This window comes from Pristis pectinata, chromosome 14 (assembly GCF_009764475.1).
Source record: "Pristis pectinata isolate sPriPec2 chromosome 14, sPriPec2.1.pri, whole genome shotgun sequence".
Classification (NCBI taxonomy): domain Eukaryota; kingdom Metazoa; phylum Chordata; class Chondrichthyes; order Rhinopristiformes; family Pristidae; genus Pristis; species Pristis pectinata.
In genome coordinates this window covers 27,027,063-27,048,166 of record NC_067418.1, presented here as the reverse complement: position 1 = coordinate 27,048,166, position 21,104 = coordinate 27,027,063, and the positions used below count along the sequence as shown (strand labels likewise).

Genomic DNA, 21,104 nt, shown 5'->3' with positions numbered 1-21,104 from the left:
TAAAGAGGATAAATTATTTTTTAAAGGGAAAATGGACAGGAAATGTCAAGTCAGTCTTCCAGTTTAATTTTTGGGCTTCCCGATAAGATGTAATTGAGGGTCACTGTTTGTTTTATAAATCATTTATCTTCCAGCTTTCTAAGCTGCTCACTCACCGTTACCTTCATTCCTGCAAATGTAGCCCAGATCTGAATGGGGAATGCTGGATATTCTCAGCAGTTCAGGCAGCATGTGCATGTTTTCTCATTCTGATGAAAAGTCATCATCCTGAAACAATAAATCTGTTTATCTCTCTCCATGTTGCTTGACTTGCTAAGTATCTTCTGCATTTTCTGTTTTTATTTTCGGACCGTAGCATCGCTGGAGAGAGGAAAACTTGAGTTAATGTTGTGGGTGGATGAGACATCACTACACGAGAATAGTCTTTAGTAAACTTAATTGATATGGTGGTTTTGTATCTTCAGCTTGTGGGACAGGTCATTATTTGCTGTTACTAGGTGATGTTTAGGGCAGTAAAAGGATTCACTGGGAAATGGTAACAGCTAATAGCTGGAAAGAGAAAGGCAGCCAGTTTTATTGCTTTCTTGAGCATTAGATATTATTTACCCATATTTGTGTCTCCACTGGGATATCGCATTAAATAACAAAATTTACTGGAGAATAGAAATACTGCCAAGCAGTTTTAAATTGCAGTGAAACACTTAATATAATCCAGGGTATCTGATATATCTTTAATAAGTTGGTAATTAGAAAACCTATTTGCATTTTAAGCAATTGCAAAACTCTCAGTAGGTTCCCTGGACAGCTGAACAAATTCTCCATTGAGTAGCTGAAGCACACAGCGCAGGACTGGCTCTGTTTCATTTTCCTGTCTTTGCCAAGTTTGTTGGGTTTTTTTTCTAATTTTATTTCTCCTCAGGTCATAAGTTTTAAACTAAATTTACTACATGGAATGTTTCAAATCAAATCTATTGATAAGAGAGCCAATGAACAGTCAAGAGCTTGGAGACCATGTTTTTCGAGTGAAACCCCCATGTGTTGGCTCAGTGGTTAAAGGCATTCCTCAGCATGCCATTAAGCTGCAAAAGACCAGCAAAATCCCAGTTTGATCCAAAGTCTTTGTGAGTTAGGCTTTTGCTATGGTGATAGTGGAGAAGCATTTCACAGGTTTCATGATTCAAAGAAGAAAGGATCACAAGGTTTTTCTTTCTGATTTACTGTCCATTAGCCTCAGTGAGGGGTGCACATATATGGACATACAATACAACCACAATTCAACTTGATTACGATTGCTTACCATAGTTAGTGTAGGAGCTTGGCAATGTTTACTGTTTGAGCTCATATTAAAAATGCCCCATGCCGTAGTGATGAGGGTCTGCCGCTGAGAGGTGAACCATATTCGTAATGGAATTCAACTATCGGGCAGCACAGTGGTGCAGCTAGTAGGGCTGCTGTCTCACTGGGCCAGAAACCTGGGTTCAATTCTGACCTCTGGTGCTGACTGTGTGAAGTTTGCATGTTCTCCCTGTGCCTGTGTGGGAAATCGGGTGCTCTGGTTTCCTCCCATCCCAAAGACATGCAGGTTCATAGGTTAATTGTCCACTGTAAATTGTCCCTAGTGTGTAGGTGAGTGACAGAACCTGGGGAATGTGGGGACAATAATAATGATATCAATGTAAGATTGGTTAAGTTAGCGCTTGATGGTTGGTGGTTATTTTGTGGGCTGAAGGGCCTGTTTCTGTGCTGTATATCATGCAATAACGCCTTCAAGAATGCTGTGGTTAATCTAAGGAGGATACTTACTAAAAAAAGGAATTTTCAGCGAATTGGTGCTATTTTTTTAGCAGCAGTTCTGTGAAAAAATGCAAGTAACATCTACAGCTTGGTGTGATCTGATTCACAAACCACTAATTTCACAGCTGTAAATGTACATTTCTATATTTATTAGTTAGAAGTGACATGTAACCAATTCTGAAGTGATTGGACTTGAAAAGCACATGACTAGCTGAGTATGGCATATGGCATTGAATCTTGTTGGTAGAAGATGCAAGACCATATTGAATTACTCCTTTAAGTGCTACTTGCCCCTCTCTAAAAACCCCCACTCATCCTTGCACGTTCTCACCTTCTGTTTTAAGGTTACTGCCTTGCAGGGAAACCATTTTATGTCCTCTTGCAGTACTTAATGCTTATTCTGTCTGATCATTTCCTGCATGTAAGCCTGCAGGATATTTGCCTGGGAGGGACATCATCAAAATCTTGTAAACACTGCCATGTTACCCCATAAGGCCTTCCAGGTCCTGATGCAGGGTCTCGATCTGAAATGTCGACCTACCCCTTGCCTCCACAGATGCTGCTTGACCCGCTGACTTCCTCCAGCAATTTGTTTCTAGGCCTTTCTAAAAAGTTCTGTTTTAAATTCTAAATGATTATCAGTAAGTAAATATGGATGACATCTAAGCCCATTTTCACTGGGATTCTGCATCTTTGCAATTTGATTTCATCCCACATGCATTAGAATATATTGAAGCTGTGAGAGGGAAACCTGATATACAAATGGGCTTAGTCTCCATATAATGGTCTCTCTCGTTCAATCACTGATTCCAAATGTTAGCTTTTCTTTGTGATCTTTGACTGTTCCTTCAATAATGGTCTCGGTACCTTTCATTAATTTAAGTAAAAATACTGCTGAGAATTGTAATTTTATTTGATTTTTTCAGCGAGCCTACAGTTTATTGGATCACAGCATAAACTAAGTAACCCCTTGAAGCAGGTTTATTGTCACAAATGTGGTGAAGGAAAGCTTTCTGTTCGACTTTGCATATTAGGTTTCAAAAAAGGGAAATGCATTTAGTTACTCATTTGCTGCCTTGCTTTAATAGCACCGTTTTGAGCAGCGCACTATTTAAAGAGCTTATCAGTTTCTACAGTAGTAACTGTGGCTTTACACAGCTGTGATGTCGTTGAATGGAGGAAAATACTTATTTTATTTTAAAGTTAAACAATTGATTCCATGACTTGTTGATGCTTACTAGACCATGTGACAGATTAATGGGATATGGATTATATCCTTATGGCTTTGTCACTCAATACAGAGCAGAGCAAGTACTGATGAAAAAGATCTGATGCTAAAGTCTCACCACTAGACCTAAGTGCATAAAATAGATTGTCCCTCCAACTTGGAGTTGGGGGCAACTTAGAAATGGAATTGTTTTATTACTGTCACATGTACTGAGATACAGTGAAAAGCTTTTCTTTGTTCACCATTCACAACCATGTTCACAACCCACAACTCACTTTTCCATCTTCACAACTCACAATGGTTCACAACCGTGTTCACAACTCTGCAATTTCTTGTGGTCTTGGGCAGAGCAGTTTCCATACCAAGCTGTGATGCATCCAGATAGGTGCATCTGTAAGAGTTGGCGAGGGTCATTGGGAACATGCATTTCCTTAGCCCTGCGAGGAAGTAGAGGCACTGGTATGCTTTCTTGGTCATAGCGTCTGTGTGGTTGGACCAGGGCAAATTGTTGGTGATATTTATACCTGGGAACTTGAAGTTCTCAACAATCTCCTCCTCAGTACCATTGACACAGATAGGGGTGTGTACTCCGCCCTGCTTCCTGCAGTCAATGACCAACTCTTCTGTTTGGCTGAAATTGATGGAAAAGTTATTGTCTTGACACTATACTACTAGGTTCTCTGTCTCCTTCCCGTACTCCATCTCATTGCTGTTTGAGATCTGGCCCACTAGGGTGGTGTCATCTTGTGAACTTGTAGATGAAGTTAGAGCAGAAGCTGGCCACACAGTCATGAGTGCATGGGGAGTAAAATAAGGGGCCGAGGATGCAGCCTTGTGGGGCACCTGTGTTGAGGATAATTGTGGAGGAGGTGTTGCTGTCTCTCTTTAGTGGATGTGATGCTAAATCAAACTCCCTTCTGGCTTTTGAGGTAGATGTTTGAACGGTTGCATTACATGAAAAAAATGAGTCTACTGGTGTTTTCTTTTTCAGTGCTCCTGTCCCAGTATTTTTATTTATTCATAATAGAATACAGTGGCTGGGTGAGAATTTATTATTCATCCCAAATTGCCACTGAATTGGGTGGCAATGAGACAAGAAAGGTAAGAAAAGATGGGTCTAGAGAACTGAAAGTGCCAAGAGCAGAATCATTAACCATCAACTGTTATTCTACAACAATGGGAGCACTGGTTTTGATCTGAAATTGTTAAACTCAGTGTTGGGTGCATGCTAGTACTGTTCTTTATTGAGATGTCACTGATCTTCTTGAAAGATGGTTTGCCGTACGTTAAGAGCATTATGCAGAATTTTGATTATGGCCTCTTTTCTTTGCCTTTTATTTATATAGGAACTGGAGGAGGCTGCAGGACAAGCTGCACTTGAGGAGCAGAGACGTCTGCAGACACAAATGCAATTGCAAGATCGATTCAGGCAGGAGCTGGAGCGAGAAAAAAACGTAAGTTCTAAATGATTAATAGTTTGGTTTTGATGCAATGCATTTAATTGTTGGGTTTGTTAATCATCCATGGCCTATTTATTTGATATTTAGTAATTGCTACCCTGATTGTCAACTTCATTTTTATTTGCATTTGAATATGAGGAATCTGAAGTGTTGTTTGTAGTTTAATTTGTATAGTGCAGTCATTAAAATGTTAGAGCATTTGTACAAGTGGCCTCTCAACATTGAAAAAAAGTGCACCAAATTATTTGAAGTCAAGTGCTGGTTTTATACCAGACCACAGTAGCAGGCTGACAGTTCTTTCTCAGTGTGTTGCTCTTCACATTATACAAGCTCATGCACTCTGGATAAACAAAAGCATTGTAGGTCCACAGAAGCTTCACAAAATTAAAGGACATGGAATTCACAAAAGTAAATGCAGAGAACCAAACCACTGCATTGTTCAGCAACTGGGTTTCCTGGTTCACTGGAATTTAGTTATAAGCTACAATGCTGCTCTGGCCAGGTGCACAGCTATTCATAAAACATTGTTATCTTTTGTCCTTGGAGATAATATTAAATCCATCTATGAAAGGATGAACTCACCATAATTGGCACTAGTATTTGGAAGCATTTCTCTTATGTGTGGAAGTACTTAGATTCTGAAAAGGAATGTCTGTTATTGAAGAAAGGGGATTTTCAATTTGAGTCACTTCCTAGACTGATTAAAAATGAGTGAGACAAACTGTGGTGTACCAACAGAGAGTCTTGAAATGCTCAGTCCCATGAGGCTCCTGCTATTTGAAATGTGTAGATTGTCATTGATGTTTGAAGTAAATTTGTTTAAATATACATTTGTAGTGTGCTGATTGTCTGACAATTGAACCCCACCACTTTTAATGCCTAGGACAGAGCTCTTTGAGTGTGGGTATGAATGAATAGGTTTAACCTGTTCTTGGAGATAGTAAAGGAATCAAGGGGTATGGGAATAAGGCAGGAAATCAGCCATGATCTTGAATTGAATGGTAGCACAGCCTTGAGGGGCCAAATGGCCTACACTTCTTCATTTTTTAGGACCAAGGGACCAAATTACAACATCACTAGTCCATGTTTATTCTTTAAGCAGTTAAATTTAGACTGCTTATACTCTAAAAATTCTATGGGACGCTTTATTGTTTTTAAACCAGCTTTGATGTGACACCAGAATTATGTTTTGTACATGGCCATTCTGAAGTGGTATGACACGATTTCTTTGATTGCTTCTCCATGGAATCAGGCCAGGCTTTGAGAAAGGAGTTATAATCCAACTTTAGAGTCATCATTGGTGATTGCCTCGTTATATCTTGCATTCAAACATCATTCACTGTTATAGTCCAATCACACAATATTTTGGTTTAAACAATCACTCACAGTTTAATTGAGTTCCACTTAGTTCCTTTGAAAGAACAAAGGAAATGCTAACTGTTGTGTGACTTTTCTCCCCCATTGATTTTCTTTTCCTTCTGAAGATGTTGACTCATGTTTGGTTATGCATTTTGCAGTACTTCGCATAATGGGTCTTTCTTTATATTTGAGCATAAACAGGTTAATTAAATTTCACATATTGCTATACAAAGTCTTTTAAACTGTGTACCTAAACAACTGTCTTAGCCATCAAAAGTGGGAAGCAATGTAAATGATTGTTACCAGTCAAGATAACAATCAGGAGTGAGAAGCCTGGATGATTCCCAATTTTCCACTTACAGCACAGGGTCACCAGGATCAAAAATGTGTAAAACAAATTTCAACCTCTGCAAAAGCCAACAAGATCCATTCACAAATAGTAGGTTTAGAAATTGTCCTGCTCTTTATGAATTAATAGAAATGTTAATTGTTCTTCTGTTTTTATCTAAATTGTTCAAATTAAGATTACTTTTCCCATGTAGCAGTTTTGGGTTTTTGAATATAACATTGATTGAGGAAAGTAACTGGCAGAAATTTAACTGTGGACCTGTGTCCTACCACTCTGGTACAGCATATTGGAGCTCCAGTATGTGGCACCCCTATATACTGACTATGAAGACTTTTTGCTGTTGATTCTTGGACGGGCATTTGTATTAATCATGTGGATATCTTGTTTGCTTACCAGGGTAAAGATTATTAACTCTGCACTATTACTTTTAGATCAGAGAGCAGATGGAACAGCAAGTAGCTCAAAAGTCTACCGAACTAGAACAATACTTGCAACGTGTCCATGAGCTGGAGGACATGTATCAGAAGCTTGAGGAGGCCCTTGAAGATGAACGGCAGGCTCGACTGGATGAGGAATCTGTCCGTAAACTTCAAGCTAGGTAATAAAACATTTATATATTTGCATTTATATGTATTTGCAATGGTAAATTTTACAGAAAAGACACAAATGGAAGGTGGGAGTTAAGGATTGTACTGGGGATGTGTATTGGTATGGAGGCTGGTGGAGCAGATTACAAATGTAGCAGTTATGGGGATTGCATATTTAGTAGAGACAAGTTGCAGGCTCTACAGCCATGAGTGAGAGTCCAAAGTTATCTTACCAAATGGTGTTGGGGAGAGATTGGAAATGGTAGAGGAAGAGTCAGTTGTTTTGATCTACATCTGAACCACTGGCATAGGTTTTTGCTGAGAAACTATCAGGAGATAAAAGCTAAATTAATAAAAAGCACTACGTGGTAAATCTTAGCATTATTAACTGTAAATTAATTGGTGTACTGATGGACAGATCAGGAAGATGAACATGTGGCAAAAGAAGTACTGCAAAAAGGATGGGCTCCATTTCAAGAGACACACTGGCACAGTTCTAGGATGGGGTTACTACAAAAGCGGGAGAACTTAAAGCTGAAGTAGAAGGCGTCTTGTGTGGTTTTAATGTATTTCTCTGGAGAAGTGCCTTCCATGAATAACAATATATCAGGTTATAGGAGAGTTAATAATGAGCCAGATTTGATTGGTAATGTTTTGACCTAATTAATACTCAAATTGTAAGGGAACATTTATCTGTGATCATAATGTGATCAAGTTCACATTTGCTACGTTTCTAGATTTTGATGCAACTAACTGTATTGGCATGAGACTGATGACAGTAAACTGAATTATTATTGGTAAAACTACTGTTGAACCGTAGGAGGTATTAGTAAGAGAATTTAGTTTAATACAGAACAATATATCCTTTAATGGAATAAGCTCTACTTTACCAATAAAACAGCCATGGATATCATAAGATACCAAAAAACTAGAGTATATAAACATGCAAAATGTAGAGTAAATCTGGGGACTGAGGGAAGTATAAAGAATGGCAAAGGTAAACAAAAAGAGACCAGGGGTTACAAAAGTGAATATGCAAAATAAATTATGTGGGTATCAAGAGCAAGGTGTTTCTCTGGGTAATATTGCAAATGACAATAAGGATATGGCAAAGCATGTGCAGTTATTTTTGTGAATATTAGAAGAATATAATTTTATACTTGAATTTTTATGGAAGTTAATAATATCTCAAGGACTGGAACTCACTGAAGTTGACGCCAATCATAATACAATTTTAGTAAAGCTGATAATGTTAAAGACTGACAGATGCCCAAAATCTAATTACTGGACTTTTAAATATAGACAGTGAGGAAATTGCAAATAGTTTAGGTAGAATTTTTAAAGTTTGTCTCAATTCAGGAATAAATTGAAAAATTTCAAAAATAAGCCCGTTACTTGAAATTACATACTTGCCAGTCAAACATCTGTGTGGGGAAGTTATTGGAATCTATGTTTGAGGATAGAATGTCAGGAAATTTGAACTATTTGGATAGAGCCAGTATAGATTTGTGAAGGGTTTGAACTGAAGTATCTAAAAATGTATATATTGAAATGTTTGTATGGGTTTCCAAAATACACGTGAAGAGAGCCTGTTTGCTAATGACATAAAGATCAGTAAGTAGCTTAGTAAGTAGTATAGACAGCATATATTGTAGAGAGACAGTGACAGGTCAGGTTAGTGGGCAAAGGCATAGCAGATGAATTTCAATGCAGGTAAATATGAATTTGTTTATTTTTGACTATAAAAGATAGATTTGAGTATTTTTAATGTTAAAGGGTAGGAATAATGGAAGTATGGAAATCCAAAGAAATTTAGAAATCTATATACATAGATCACTAAAATGTAGTTGGATGCATCACCAAAAGGCAAATGGAATGACGACCATTAATTAATGGCTAGAAAATTATGGGGACTGTTTTGCTAGAGCTAAACAAAGCCCTTGTTAGAGTACATTTGGAGTTCTAAGTACAGTTCCAGGCATCACAGTGGCTGAGGGCCTAAATGAGTACCTTGAGCCGGTAGTTACCAGAGAAGGAATTGGAGGATAGTGAAAACAGGGTGGGGCATGCTAATGTGCTGGGACATTTTGAGATTAAGGAGGAAGTAGTGCTGGGTCTTCTGAAAAGCATTAAGGTGGATAAGTCCCCAGGGCCTGATGGCGTATATCCCAGAATATTGAAAGAAGCAAGTGAGGAGCTTTGACAAGGATCTTTGTGTCCTCACTAGCAACAGGTGAGGTCCCAGAGGACTAGAGAATAGTAAATGTTGTTCCTTTGTTCAAGAAGGGAAATAGGGATAATCCAGGTAATTATAGGCCAGTGAGCCTCGTGTCAGTGGTATGGAAACTGTTGGAGAGGATACTGAGGAAAGACGTGGCCTGCTTAGGGACAGTCAGTGTGGCTCTGTGCAGGGTAGCTCATGCCTTACAAACTTGACTGAGGTTTTTGAGGAGGTGACAAAGGTGCTTGATGAGGGTAAGGCAGTGGACATTATCTACATGGACTTTAGTAAGGCATTTGATAAGGTCCCTCATGGTAGTTTAATTCAGAAGATAAAGATGCATGGGATCCAAGGTGAATTGCAAGTTTGGATTCAGAACTAGCTTGCCCATTGAAGACACAGAGTAGGGGTGGAAGACTGTTAGTCTAGCTGGAGGTCCGTGACCAGTGGTGTTCTGCAAGGATTGGTGTTGGGACCTCTGTTCTTTGTGATATATGTCAATGATCTAGATGAAAACGTAGATGTGTAGATTAGCAAATTTGTGGATGGCACCAAGATTGCTGGAGTTGTGGACAGTGTGAAGGACTATCAAAGAATACTATCAAAGATGGAGTTTAATCTGCGCAAGTGTGAGGTGTTGCACTTTGGGAGGTCAAATGAAAGCAGAAAGTACACAGTTAACGGTAGACACCTTAACAGCATTGAGATACAGAGGGATCTTGCGGTCCAGGTCCATAGTTCACTGAAAGTGGCTATGCAAGTGGATAAGGTGGTAAAGAAGGCATATGGAATGCTGGCCTTCATTGGTAGGGGTGTTGAGTAGAAGAGTAAGGAAGTCATGATGTGGCCATATAAAACTTTAATCAGACCACACTTGGAGTACTGTGTGCAGTTCTGGTCGCCCCATTATAGAATGGGTACAGAGGAGGTTTTGAGGATGCTGCCTGGATTAGAGGGTATGAGCTATAAAGAAAGGTTGGACAAACTTGGGATGTTGTCCCTGGAGCGTCGTAGGCTGAGGGGAGACATGATAGGGGTTTTTAAAATTATGAGAGGCATAGAAAGGGTAGACAGAATCTTTTCCCCAGGGTAGAAATATCAAACACCAGAGGACATGCTTTTAAGGTTAGAGGGGGGGAGTATAAAGGTGACATAAGAGGCAAATTTTTTACGCAGAGACTGTTAGGTGCCTGGAATGAGTTACCAGGGTGGTAGTGGAAACAGGCAGCTTGGTGGAGCTTAAGAGGCTTTTAGGTAGACACGTGAATATGAAGGGAATGGAGGGACATGGATGATACACAGGAGGAGGACATTTAGTGTAAATTAGCTTCAAGATCAGCGCAATGTCGTGGGCCAAATGGCCTGTCCCATGCTGTACTGTTCTATGTTCTATCACATCTCAAAGGATCAATTAGCTTGGGAAGAAGTGCAGCATTGGTTCTCTAGAATGTTATCAAATGAGTTTGAGGAAAGATTATGCAAACTAGGTTTGCACTCCTTGGAATATAATAGGTTAAGGGGATCGATGACTGTGGTTTTAATGTTTTGAAAGGAGTTGATTAGGTGGTTAATGAGAAACCTTTTCCACTGATAGGGGATTCCAGCACATAATGATATAATCTCAACGTCAAAGTCAGGTTGTTCAGATATCGGGACTTTTCTTCATGTAAAGAATGGCAGAAGTTTGAACGCTTCTTTCTCATAACCAGCAGCAGAAGCTTGTTTAAATAATCACCTTAAAAATAAGATTGGTTAATTTTGGAGAACTCTTCTATAAGGCTTTGAAATTATTGAGGAAAATAAAAGTTCCTGGTGTATAAGGTAATATATGGGCATGGATAGAAGATTGGCCAATAGAATCAAGACAGCAGGCACAAATTAATCTTTTTCTGTTTGGCAAGATGTAATGAGTGTTGTGCCATAAGGATTGGTGCTGGGGCCTCAACTTTTACAATGACCTGGATGAAGATACTGATAGTCTGGTTGCGAAATTTGGAAGTGACACAAAGATAGGTAGGAAGTAAATTTTAAAGTAAGTTAGACAACATAAGGAGGATATCATGGGATATAGATAGGTAATGTGAATGGGCAAAGATTAGGCAGATGGAACATAAAAAAGGAAATGTGAAATTGACCACTCAACAAGAAAAAATAGTGAGAGATTGCAGAGCTCTGACATGCAAAGTGATCTGGGTGTCCCAGTGCATAATTCGCAGAAGGCCAGTATGAGGGTACTGCAAATAATTAGAAAAGCCAACAGAAAGTTATCATTTGGTACTGCGGAATTCAATACCAAAAATAGGGAGATTTTATTTCAGTGAAGTAAGACGTTGGTGAGGCCACTTCTGGAATATTGTGTTATTGGTCTCCTAATTTAAGGAAGGATGTTGGAAGCAGTTCAGAGGAGGGTTACTAGACTAATATTGGGATGGAGAAGTTGTATTATGAAGAAAGATTGGATGGACTAAGCTTGTATCTGCTAGTGTTTTGAAGAGTGGGGGGGGGGGGGGCTTGATTGAAACATCAAGATCCTGAGACATCCTGATAGGGTGAATGTGAAGCAAATATTTTTCTTTATGAGTGAATCTAGAACTAGGGATCACTATTTGAAAATGAAGGGAGATGATCCTCTTTTCAGTTGATCATGGGTCTTTGGAATTCTCTTCCTCAAAGGTAGGGAAAGCAGAATATTTGAATATTTTTAAGGCAGAGGTACTAGATACTTAGTAAACCAGGGAGTGAAAGGTTACCATGGGAAGATAGAAATGTGCAGCTGAAACTAGAGTCAGCTCAGCCATAATTTCATTAAAAGGCAGAGCAGGATTCAGGGGCCAATTGGCCTATTCCTGTTCTTATTTTGTATCATACAAGAGGATATGCTGAAAAAGATACAGATCTATTAACAAAAAACTTCATGTGTAACTGAAAAGAAAGGAAGAGACTTGCATTTTTATGTAACATCTTTCAGGACATCCCCAACTACATTATAGCTACTGAAGAATTTTCTGAACTGTAGTTACTGTTGTAATGTAGAAAATGCAACAGATAATTTGCACACAAGGGCTCTCACAAATGTCAATGCTATAATGACTAGATCTATTTCAGTAAAGTGGAGCATCGGCCTAGATACTGGGGATCAGTCCCCAACTCTTCTTTGTCACAGGATCTTTATCATCCATCTGAGAGAGCAGACAGGGCCTCAGTTTAACATCTCATCTGAAAGTGACATAGATGCTGGAGAACATGCTGTTGTAAGGTATTGGGACTTCAGCATGACGCAAAAGTCAGTTGCATGTTTCCAGAACCAGATGTGCTGCTGGGGAATGCTAATGCTGCTGGAACCAATTGGGACCTGGGTGTATTGGTATAAAGTTAAGTAGCAAAGACGGTGTCTGGGGTGGAGGTGGTATTGTGTGCAGATCATAGACCTTGGAGGGCCTGGAGGATAGGTGGGAGTAGTTGGAAATGATTGATTAGTGGACTGGAGTTGGGTTGGACCTTGGGGTCAGTAAGTGCAGGAGTGCATAATTGGGGCTCTGAGCGGATACGGGCCAAGGGATGATCAAGATTTGGTGGGGTTGGGGATGCTGTTGATGCCATGCAAAGTCAGGCCTGAATGCAAAGCTAATTCAAGGCATGTACCTCATTGAAATGTTAATAAAATATAGTTGTTTCAGAAATGAACTTTGATTAGTGATCATTCCCAGAACATGGTAATTCAACTTTCCATGCAACATTCCAAAAGGAATGTGTCGCATGAAATGTTGTAATCAAGTATATAAATCTTCTGACCAATGCAAACACAACTGAGGAACCTAATCAAATTTTTTGGCACACCATTAACCCAGGCAATAAACATCACAGCTGCCTTTTTGTGACTTACTGATCCACTTTGGATCATATTGCACTTGGGGAAAAGTCCAACATAATCCATTATCTAGCCTAGTGCATCTGAATAGACTGTACACTCTCAGTATTGAATTGTTTAGCCTAGATTTTCACACTTAACTCTCTGAAGTGAGACTTAAACTCACCACCTTCCAACTGAGAGGCAAATGTACTCACAATGGAGTCACAACCGATGCCTCTTAATGGCTACTTCTCGCTGGATAACAGATTTGTTTTATATTGCAGGATCCCTTCACTATGGAAGGACACAGTCGCACTGATCATTATTCCTACCACGAGTGATTTAAACCAGAATGCTATTAATCTTGCCATCATTTTATTTGTGTGCTGACATAGATTACTGGAAGAGGAGTGCAGTAAACGACAGGATTTGGAGAAGCTTCACTTACAGCAACAACAAACTATCCAAATGACCGAAGCAGAAAAGCAAGAACTAGAAAATGAGAGAGCCAAAAAAGATCAGGCACTGGAAGTGGCGATGAAGCAACTGGAAGAGCTTGAGCAGGAGAGGAAGCAAGCTCTTGAGCAATATGGGGTAAGATGGTAACACATTAGGTTAGGAAACATCTTGTGGAAAATTACAGTCACCTAATATGTCACACTAAGTTTCTAATTCTTGAATGCTGATCAACACATTCTGTTTTGTTGTTGAACATAAAATGCTGAATCAATTAAATTTGTTTCTTCTGGTTTTCCAGTTTGGTGCCATCCAAAAATGACTGCACATTTTTCAAAATACAGTCAATTTCTAAACTTAGCCATCTGGTTTACTATGTGTCAAATATAAAGATCAATTGATATATAACATGTACCTTATGTGAAACTGCTACTGAGTTTTATTTAATTAAATTCCCATTCTCATTACATTTTTTTGTAATAGAACACCAGAGCAAACAGTTTAGATTAACTATGGTGATGGAAGGAATGGGTAATTGTAAAATAATGTGAGATTTGGCATACTGTGATTATTTCCACTTGAGCAGAGAAGATTTGATGAAGGCTTTAAAAAAAATTATTAGTGCTTTTATGAAGTGAATAACATGATTATTTCTATTGGTTGGGGAATCGGTAACAAAGAATGGTCAACTTAAAATTCCAAAGGAAGGGTGGGAGGAGGTTAAGAAAATTTTGCTGACACAGAAGATTTGTGTAGCATAGTAAGTTTTGTCACCAAGGTTTGTTGGGTAAGTGACCATTGCACAGTTTAAAGGAAAATTCTTTTTCAATCTTTTTATTAGTTTTCGAATTAATACAGATTAATATATATAACGTCAATGTTTGTACATGTAATACTGTTTAAAGGAAAATTCGATCAATACTTAAAGCATCATGAGGAGAGAGCAGATTAATGGGATTGGTTTTGGACTGCTTCAGTTAAGAAATAACTTGGGAACCAACATGAATTCTCTCTCCTTGTAGACTATTGCTCCACCCAAAATGTTCCCTTTCCCTGCTCAAACGTGCTGTAGATTTTAGGAAACATATCAAATCTCACTCTGAACTTGGAATGTAGATACTGTTATACAAACAAAGGACATGGTTAACAAATTAAGATAATCACTCTCAGCCAATTTAGACATATGATGAGGAAACATCACTTGCAATGTACACATGTTGGTGGCTATAAAATCATTAGTCCAGCCTTGTCTGTTTATTTCCAAATGTGCCTCTGCCCTGTCGTAAATTAGACATGTACTGTACTCTGAAATGCATCCAATTTGCATTATAGTACCATTTCTTCCTTGTGTACAGTGTTACATTCCTCATGACATTAACATGATCCTTTCTCCTCACCCCATTCTCCCCTATCTCCACCCTGCCACTGGAAGGACAGAAGATGATTGATTAAAGGTTTGCATTCAACTGGAAATTCCAAATGTTGAAATTGTACAACCCTACCTCAGACATTGTGTCTTCAGTTCAACTTTTACATGATGATTATTGGTGCAATTGAGTCTACTGCTGTGGATGTTTTATACATTCAGGCACCAAATTGAATTTAAACTGAGGGGCAGGGTTTTCATGAGGGTGGGGAAGGTTGTAGGTAAAATGTAGACAACATAAGGGCCCAAGAAAGCTTGAGAAGAATTAGGTTCAAGTGGTCCCACATCTTTCCTGCCTTGATCACTCTAGTGCAGGTGATGAAGGTAGGCCCACGGTGCTGTTCGATACTTCTTGGAGTTTAATCAAGAACACAAGAAATAGGAGCAGGAGGAGGCCATCTGGCCCGTTGAGCCTGCTCTGCCGTTCAATAAGATCATGGCTGATCTGGCCATGGACTCAGCTCCACCTTATGTGCCTTTTCCCTATAACCCTAATTCCCCTACTATGCAATAATCTATCTAACTGTGTCTTAAATATATTTAATGAGGTAGCCCTTACTGCTTCCCTGGGTAGAGAATTCCGCAGATTCACTACTCTCTGGGAAAAGCAGTTTCTCCTCATCTCCATCCTAAATCTATTCCCCCGAATCTTGAGGCTATGTCCCCTAGTTCTTGTGGGACATTAATCCAGTAATGTATTTTCAAGTCAGGATGGAAATGCATTTTTGATGGAAGCTTTGAGTGTTTAGCTAATGCCCTGGGATTCAGCTGATGCCCTCAGCAGCCACGGTCACCTTCCTTTGTGTAAGATATGATTCAGGCTAGTAGGAAGTCCCCCATTATCACACTCCTCCCCATCCCCCTCCCTCCACCAGCCCCCAATCCTGATGCACGTTGCCCTGTTTTATTTGTCTTCTTGTGGACTGTGGTCTGATGAGAGTTCTTGTGCTGGAGTGACTTGGGAGATTTTGAATGTTCAGAGCAAGGCTTACAATGGGTAATGTCTTTTTAGTTGTGAAGGAGAAATAGAATTAGCAATAACTTTGTATGCAGGCGAGAGCAGTAGGTGCCCACTGGCAGGACAGTGACACTGCTTTGTGAATCTGTTGGAACAGCAAAGTTTTCACAAGCTGAGCTTGTCCTATCAGATATTTACAAATCTGTGCAGCCTCCTAAGGAAGACTTATTACTGCAAAATATCCATTAACTTACCCTGCTTGTGGTAATTAGCTGATCTTGGTGGACTTGGTACCAAAGTCCTTGAATCAAGAAGGGGAAATTGGTAAGTTCCTGATCTTAACATAACATCCATGAGTGTAAATCTTAGATAAGAAGCAGCTCTTTGTCGATTAATGCTCCCCAAGACCAAATAGCTCAGCAATATGCACTGTCAAGTTGACAGATGAGCTCTTGAATGACAAGCTACAGAAATGACTGAAACCTTGGAGCTTAAAGCTGAGAGAAAGATGCAGCAATAAAATTAGAAAGAAAATATAATAAATAAAATAGTGCCACAAACTGATTCAACTCTTGATAAATTTGTAACAGGAAGTGGCAAAAAAATTAGAGTTGGCGACTAGTAAGACAAGGAACTGGAAGGACAAGGTGGCACAACATGAAGGATTGCTCCGACTTATACAGCCAGGTAAGGAAACTGAAGTAATTATCAAACAGCATCTCTTTGTTAGAATAGTATCTTCCACACACGTAACCAGTGACAAGCTTTTAATATTGCATCTATGCAAGTGTAAAACCCAAATAAAAATCACTGGACACTTACTCATTGCAAGTCACTGTCTAGGTGCCCATTGGTTATCCTTGCATACAGTGAGTAATGTCAAAGAATCCAGCTATATTCGTTTCTGTAAACCATTCCAGTGAACGATACCTTGCTGAATTGTTTTTATACTTGACCAGGTATTGTAATTTTCATCTTCCTACCGGTTCACCATTGAGTGACAAATTGGGAATATGGAGGTTAGAAAAAGATTTTTCTTGAAGATATTTAAAATGAAAAGCTAATGCATAGTCTGTAATCTGTTTTCTCCCCTGAAGTAAGATGTCTGAAGACCTGATCATAGACATCAGTTTAAATTATTTATATTCAATGTCACCTCATTTGCAAATATCTGGATTTGTGGTATAAACGACCACTATTGTAATTGACTCAGATGCCTTAAATTGTGCTTATTATTCATTTTTTATTGCACACTGATGCATAACTTTACCCTGGCTGAACCATTAAGACATTTTTTAGGAACCACTATTCTTAAGAGACTTTATTTCTGATTCATTGTTGTCTTGTGTTTGGATTCTTTTCGATTTAATATACTTTGCAAAATGTTAATATTGACAATATGATCGATTAAATTTTGGATAGCTAGGACCAGGTAAACTGCAGTGGAGGAGAAAATTAGAATAGAGATCTGAAGCATTTGTCAGTAGGAAAGTAAATCAAAAGGAAAGTTAATAGTGTTCTTTGCAAAATTATGGAAAATACTGAGCTGGTACTATTGTAGTTATTTTAAAGTCATTTTTGCCCTGTACATTGAATTGCTCATTTTGAATATTTGTTAATTCTTGTAGGTTCCAAGGGCCCTCAGCTGATCACTAATTGGGGACCAGCTGCCTTCACAAAGGCTGAGTTGGACCTCCGGGAAAAGAACTGGCAGAAACAAAAAAATACAGCAACACAGTAATATTCCATCTCATAACATATTAAATATTGGACTGTATTTTGCCAGATGATCACCTGATTACACACTGGAAGGAAGTGCCAAGGACATACTCTTTGTGGAAGCAGTAGTGGTTTGACAACAAAGTATTTTATACTAAAGTGTTAATATTCTGCGTCCAAATGTATGTTGGACCAAAGTGGAGGGTGGTCCATATTTGAAGTTAACGTGTATTTTTGTTAGGCTTTTCAATAAATGTCCTGATTGCTTCAACATTCTGTAATTTATGCAATAGGTTTGAAAAGATTTCTTTTTTGCTTGTCTCCTTTATTGCATTTACACTGGAAACTTCGAGCCAAATATGACTCTGTTGGCTTAGTTGAGTAATTTTGAAACAAGATGAAGTAAGCTTGCATGATGGATTTCATTTATAGAACTATGTTTTTTTTCATGGAGGCATGAAAATGGGAAAATCCTACATCTTTATATGTAACTTCTCACTGGTTGGATGCTTGTGCAATCACAATGCCATGTCATCAGTCGTTGAACCCTGATGTGGTAATATATAGTCAGGTGCTTGATGTTCTGTTTAAATCATCAGGATCTCAAATTGCTCTTACCAAGATGTTAAGGTGACAGATTCTATTTAGATATTTTTGGCCATGCACTCCTTATTTACCTTAACGGTATAATGCTTTCCAAATCCTAAAATGATTAGATTGGATTAGGATTAAGTTTGCATATATTTTAAATGGATGTGTCAGTGAAAAGATCATGAAGAGAATGAGGCAGATTGATGACAGTGAGTGCTATAACTGATACAGAATTGAAAGCCAGTCAGAATATTTTCCAGAGGTTGTAAGCATTGAAGATGTGCAAAATATTGTCCTCCAGTAAAAGTGCTGAATTGCAGATATTTGTACAGTGATTCATTATTTGTTATCTTTTAAAGTAAATCACATTGAGCGTCTTAGTTTACTTGATTTATTGATCTGAAGAGTTTCTTAAAAGAGTTTTTAGGTTATTCTATATAGTTGAAGTTAGCGGATAAAAAGCAGTGTTTTTAAGTTGGCTCTTAACATAATAGAAGTGTCTTTCCTTTTGTCTAAATGCATATTAGGAGTGAATGCTAACTAAGTCTGTCCATTGCAGTTGATTGCTTGTGCATTTTATGAAATGATGTATTACGATTATTGAATACTCCTTGATTGAACTGATGCTCTGGTCAATTAAAAGTGAAGCTGTTGTATTCTATTCACATCCACCAAGAGGTTCTGAAGGATTGATTTGTATGTAATTTATTCTTTTAACCATTGTCTACCCCTCAACAGTTTTGTTGTTAAGATAATTGGATTGCATGCACATGGTTGCTTTTACAGAAAGAAATTGAAATTTATACATACGTGAGACAAAGCCACCACAGAATGAGGAATAACATCCAATCAAAATACTGAAAAATGGCTCATTTATTGAAAGTATCATTTTGAAGAAATTATTGGCAGAGGAGGTCAAAGCAGCTGGTGTGCAAGGAAACGTCATTAGTTGCAAATGAATTTTTACCCCAAAATCTCACACAAGCAGTGTAGTTTTGTTGTAATGATTACATTGAAGATTTGTATTGCCAGAAGCCATGTGAGTTGCTAATATTGTGTCAGGTTAATTTGCTTGTTAGTGAGGTGAATGGCAGTGCAGTAAAGTCAACTGATGCACCCCAATGACCAGAACAAATGGGATTCAAGGCACACTGAAATAAGCAGCATGTTTATCTCATTTATATCAGGAAGGAATCCAGGTTACATCCATCATCTCTGCTGAATTAGCTGATCTCTTCCAAGGTGGCCACCTGCATCACTATATTGTGCAAGGAACAATTGGCCAGAGTTCTCATTCCTGTTGAGCATCTTATTAGAGGTGCTCTCATTGAAGACTTAAATAATCGCAAGATTGAGCATGATTTCCTTCTGCTTCCCCAACCCCTAAATTTATAGCTTCCCTAATCCCTATGTTAACAGCAAATCAATAGTCTAGAAATTCTATTGCATAGCAAACATTTTTTGGGGCTCTCTGTGGTCCAATTTTGCCTTAACTACTTGTAGATTGTGCTGGAGATTTTTTCTGAGTAAAATCACAGCAGGCATGACCACGCAGTAGATGCTAAAGTGCGCTTGATATTTTCCCATCATCAGACGTGCACCAAAAAATGTCACTGTTCACATCATGCCCATTTCTGCCTAAACCAAGACAAATTGGAGGAAAAAACTTCAACTTAGGGCTGTTGTGGAATATTTTCAGTAGAAGTGCAGCACATGGTGCTATTCTGTGGCTTTTCCTACTCGTTAGAGGGACTACTGATATCAGTGGACCAGAATGGTCACATTTAGAAGTTTTGCAGGCCACTCAACCACCTTCTAAGGTCCACAGAGGGAGTGTTTCTTTCCAGCATTTAGCCTTAGTAGTAAAACTCCTGGCAGAACACAATTACCTGGAGTGTCATTATGGTCACCAGTGCATTAGAGAGGTCATCCAGGCAATGTATACATGAAGAAAGTGATTTCAGTGATTTTGATTTTAGCAAGGAACACTTAAGGCACTGGGATCTGCTGGCACTGCTGGCCTTCCATGTGTACAGTTGGCCACTGATGGCACTCATGTCCACAACACCTCCTCTCAGTAGCCAGGACATTGTGAACAGGAAAAGTTTTCACTTCCTCTATGTGCAGGTCTTTATGGATCACAAGAAGAATTTTCTCTTGGTGAACTGGTGTGCAGATCACTGAGACATGCCTTGTGTGATCATGCAATTTCTTTCAACGTGGCTCCATTGTGTGGTGGTTCTTATTCCTGGGGGAGACCAGGCCTACCAGGCTCTTCTAACGGTGGACCTGGCAGGTCTCCAGGCCCTCTCCATGATGCCCAGGAGCTTCCTCCCAGCATGTGTTTTGACCATGTTTTGCCTTTGAGTTATCATGGGAATTGTCTCCCTCTACTCTGCTGCTTTTCACTACTCCAAAGTGTGTGTTGCTGCTGCCTGGCAGCCATACCAAGTGTACCTTTAAGGGTTGATGCCTTTCTCTGAATGCTGTGCAGCAAAGTGTCAGGAGGTGCTTGAGATTTGGTGAGGTCCTATCATGAAGCATGCAGGTCCCCTCTCCATGGTTGTTTTTGAGTATAATCCACCCTCCTGCCATTTCAGTGTTTTTTTTTGTCAACGTTGTGATTCTTTGTATGTGGGGAAACCCAACTGGGAGCTAGCAGTAAATGTGTTTCAGCATACCAAAAATAAGAGCCATCCAATTTCTAGGGAAATGTCATTTCCCTAGTGTTAATATCACAGTCGCCATCCAGGACTCCCAGTTACCCCAAACTCACTGTCAGCTTACATAACTAGTGGCCACCTTGATATATTACTTGGCCACATCGATCTTTGATACTGTACCTCAGAACAAGTAGGGCCTTCAAGAAAGGAAAGGAGAGTTAGGCAGTGTTCCTTGGGGGGGGGGGGGGGGGTTGGTGGGTGGGTGAGGAGGGGGAAACTTGCCTGTTACAAAAAAATTCAAAAATGCCTGAAGGATTTTTATTGAGGCCTCAGTGTGTACCTCAATTGGTGTGCAAAGAGCAAAGGATTTGAATACAATTACAATTATATTAATATAAGGTCAATGTAGAGATGTGTTAAGGAAATTCAACATGTTTGAATAA

The 21,104-nt window shown here is 39.0% G+C and overlaps 1 protein-coding gene across 1 annotated transcript in view; it reads left to right on the top strand.

Moving 5' to 3' along the window:
• The window catches only part of swap70a (switching B cell complex subunit SWAP70a), an 89,786-nt gene extending 68,888 nt beyond the window's left edge, over nt 1–20,898 (top strand). The window contains exons 8-12 of the mRNA XM_052029395.1: nt 4,369–4,476; nt 6,622–6,788; nt 13,244–13,442; nt 16,279–16,375; nt 17,317–20,898. Of these exons, the coding sequence (XP_051885355.1) occupies nt 4,369–4,476; nt 6,622–6,788; nt 13,244–13,442; nt 16,279–16,375; nt 17,317–17,429 (684 nt within the window). The 3' untranslated portion in view covers nt 17,430–20,898. The remainder of the gene's footprint in view (nt 1–4,368; nt 4,477–6,621; nt 6,789–13,243; nt 13,443–16,278; nt 16,376–17,316) is intronic.
• Nucleotides 20,899–21,104: the final 206 nt, after the last annotated feature.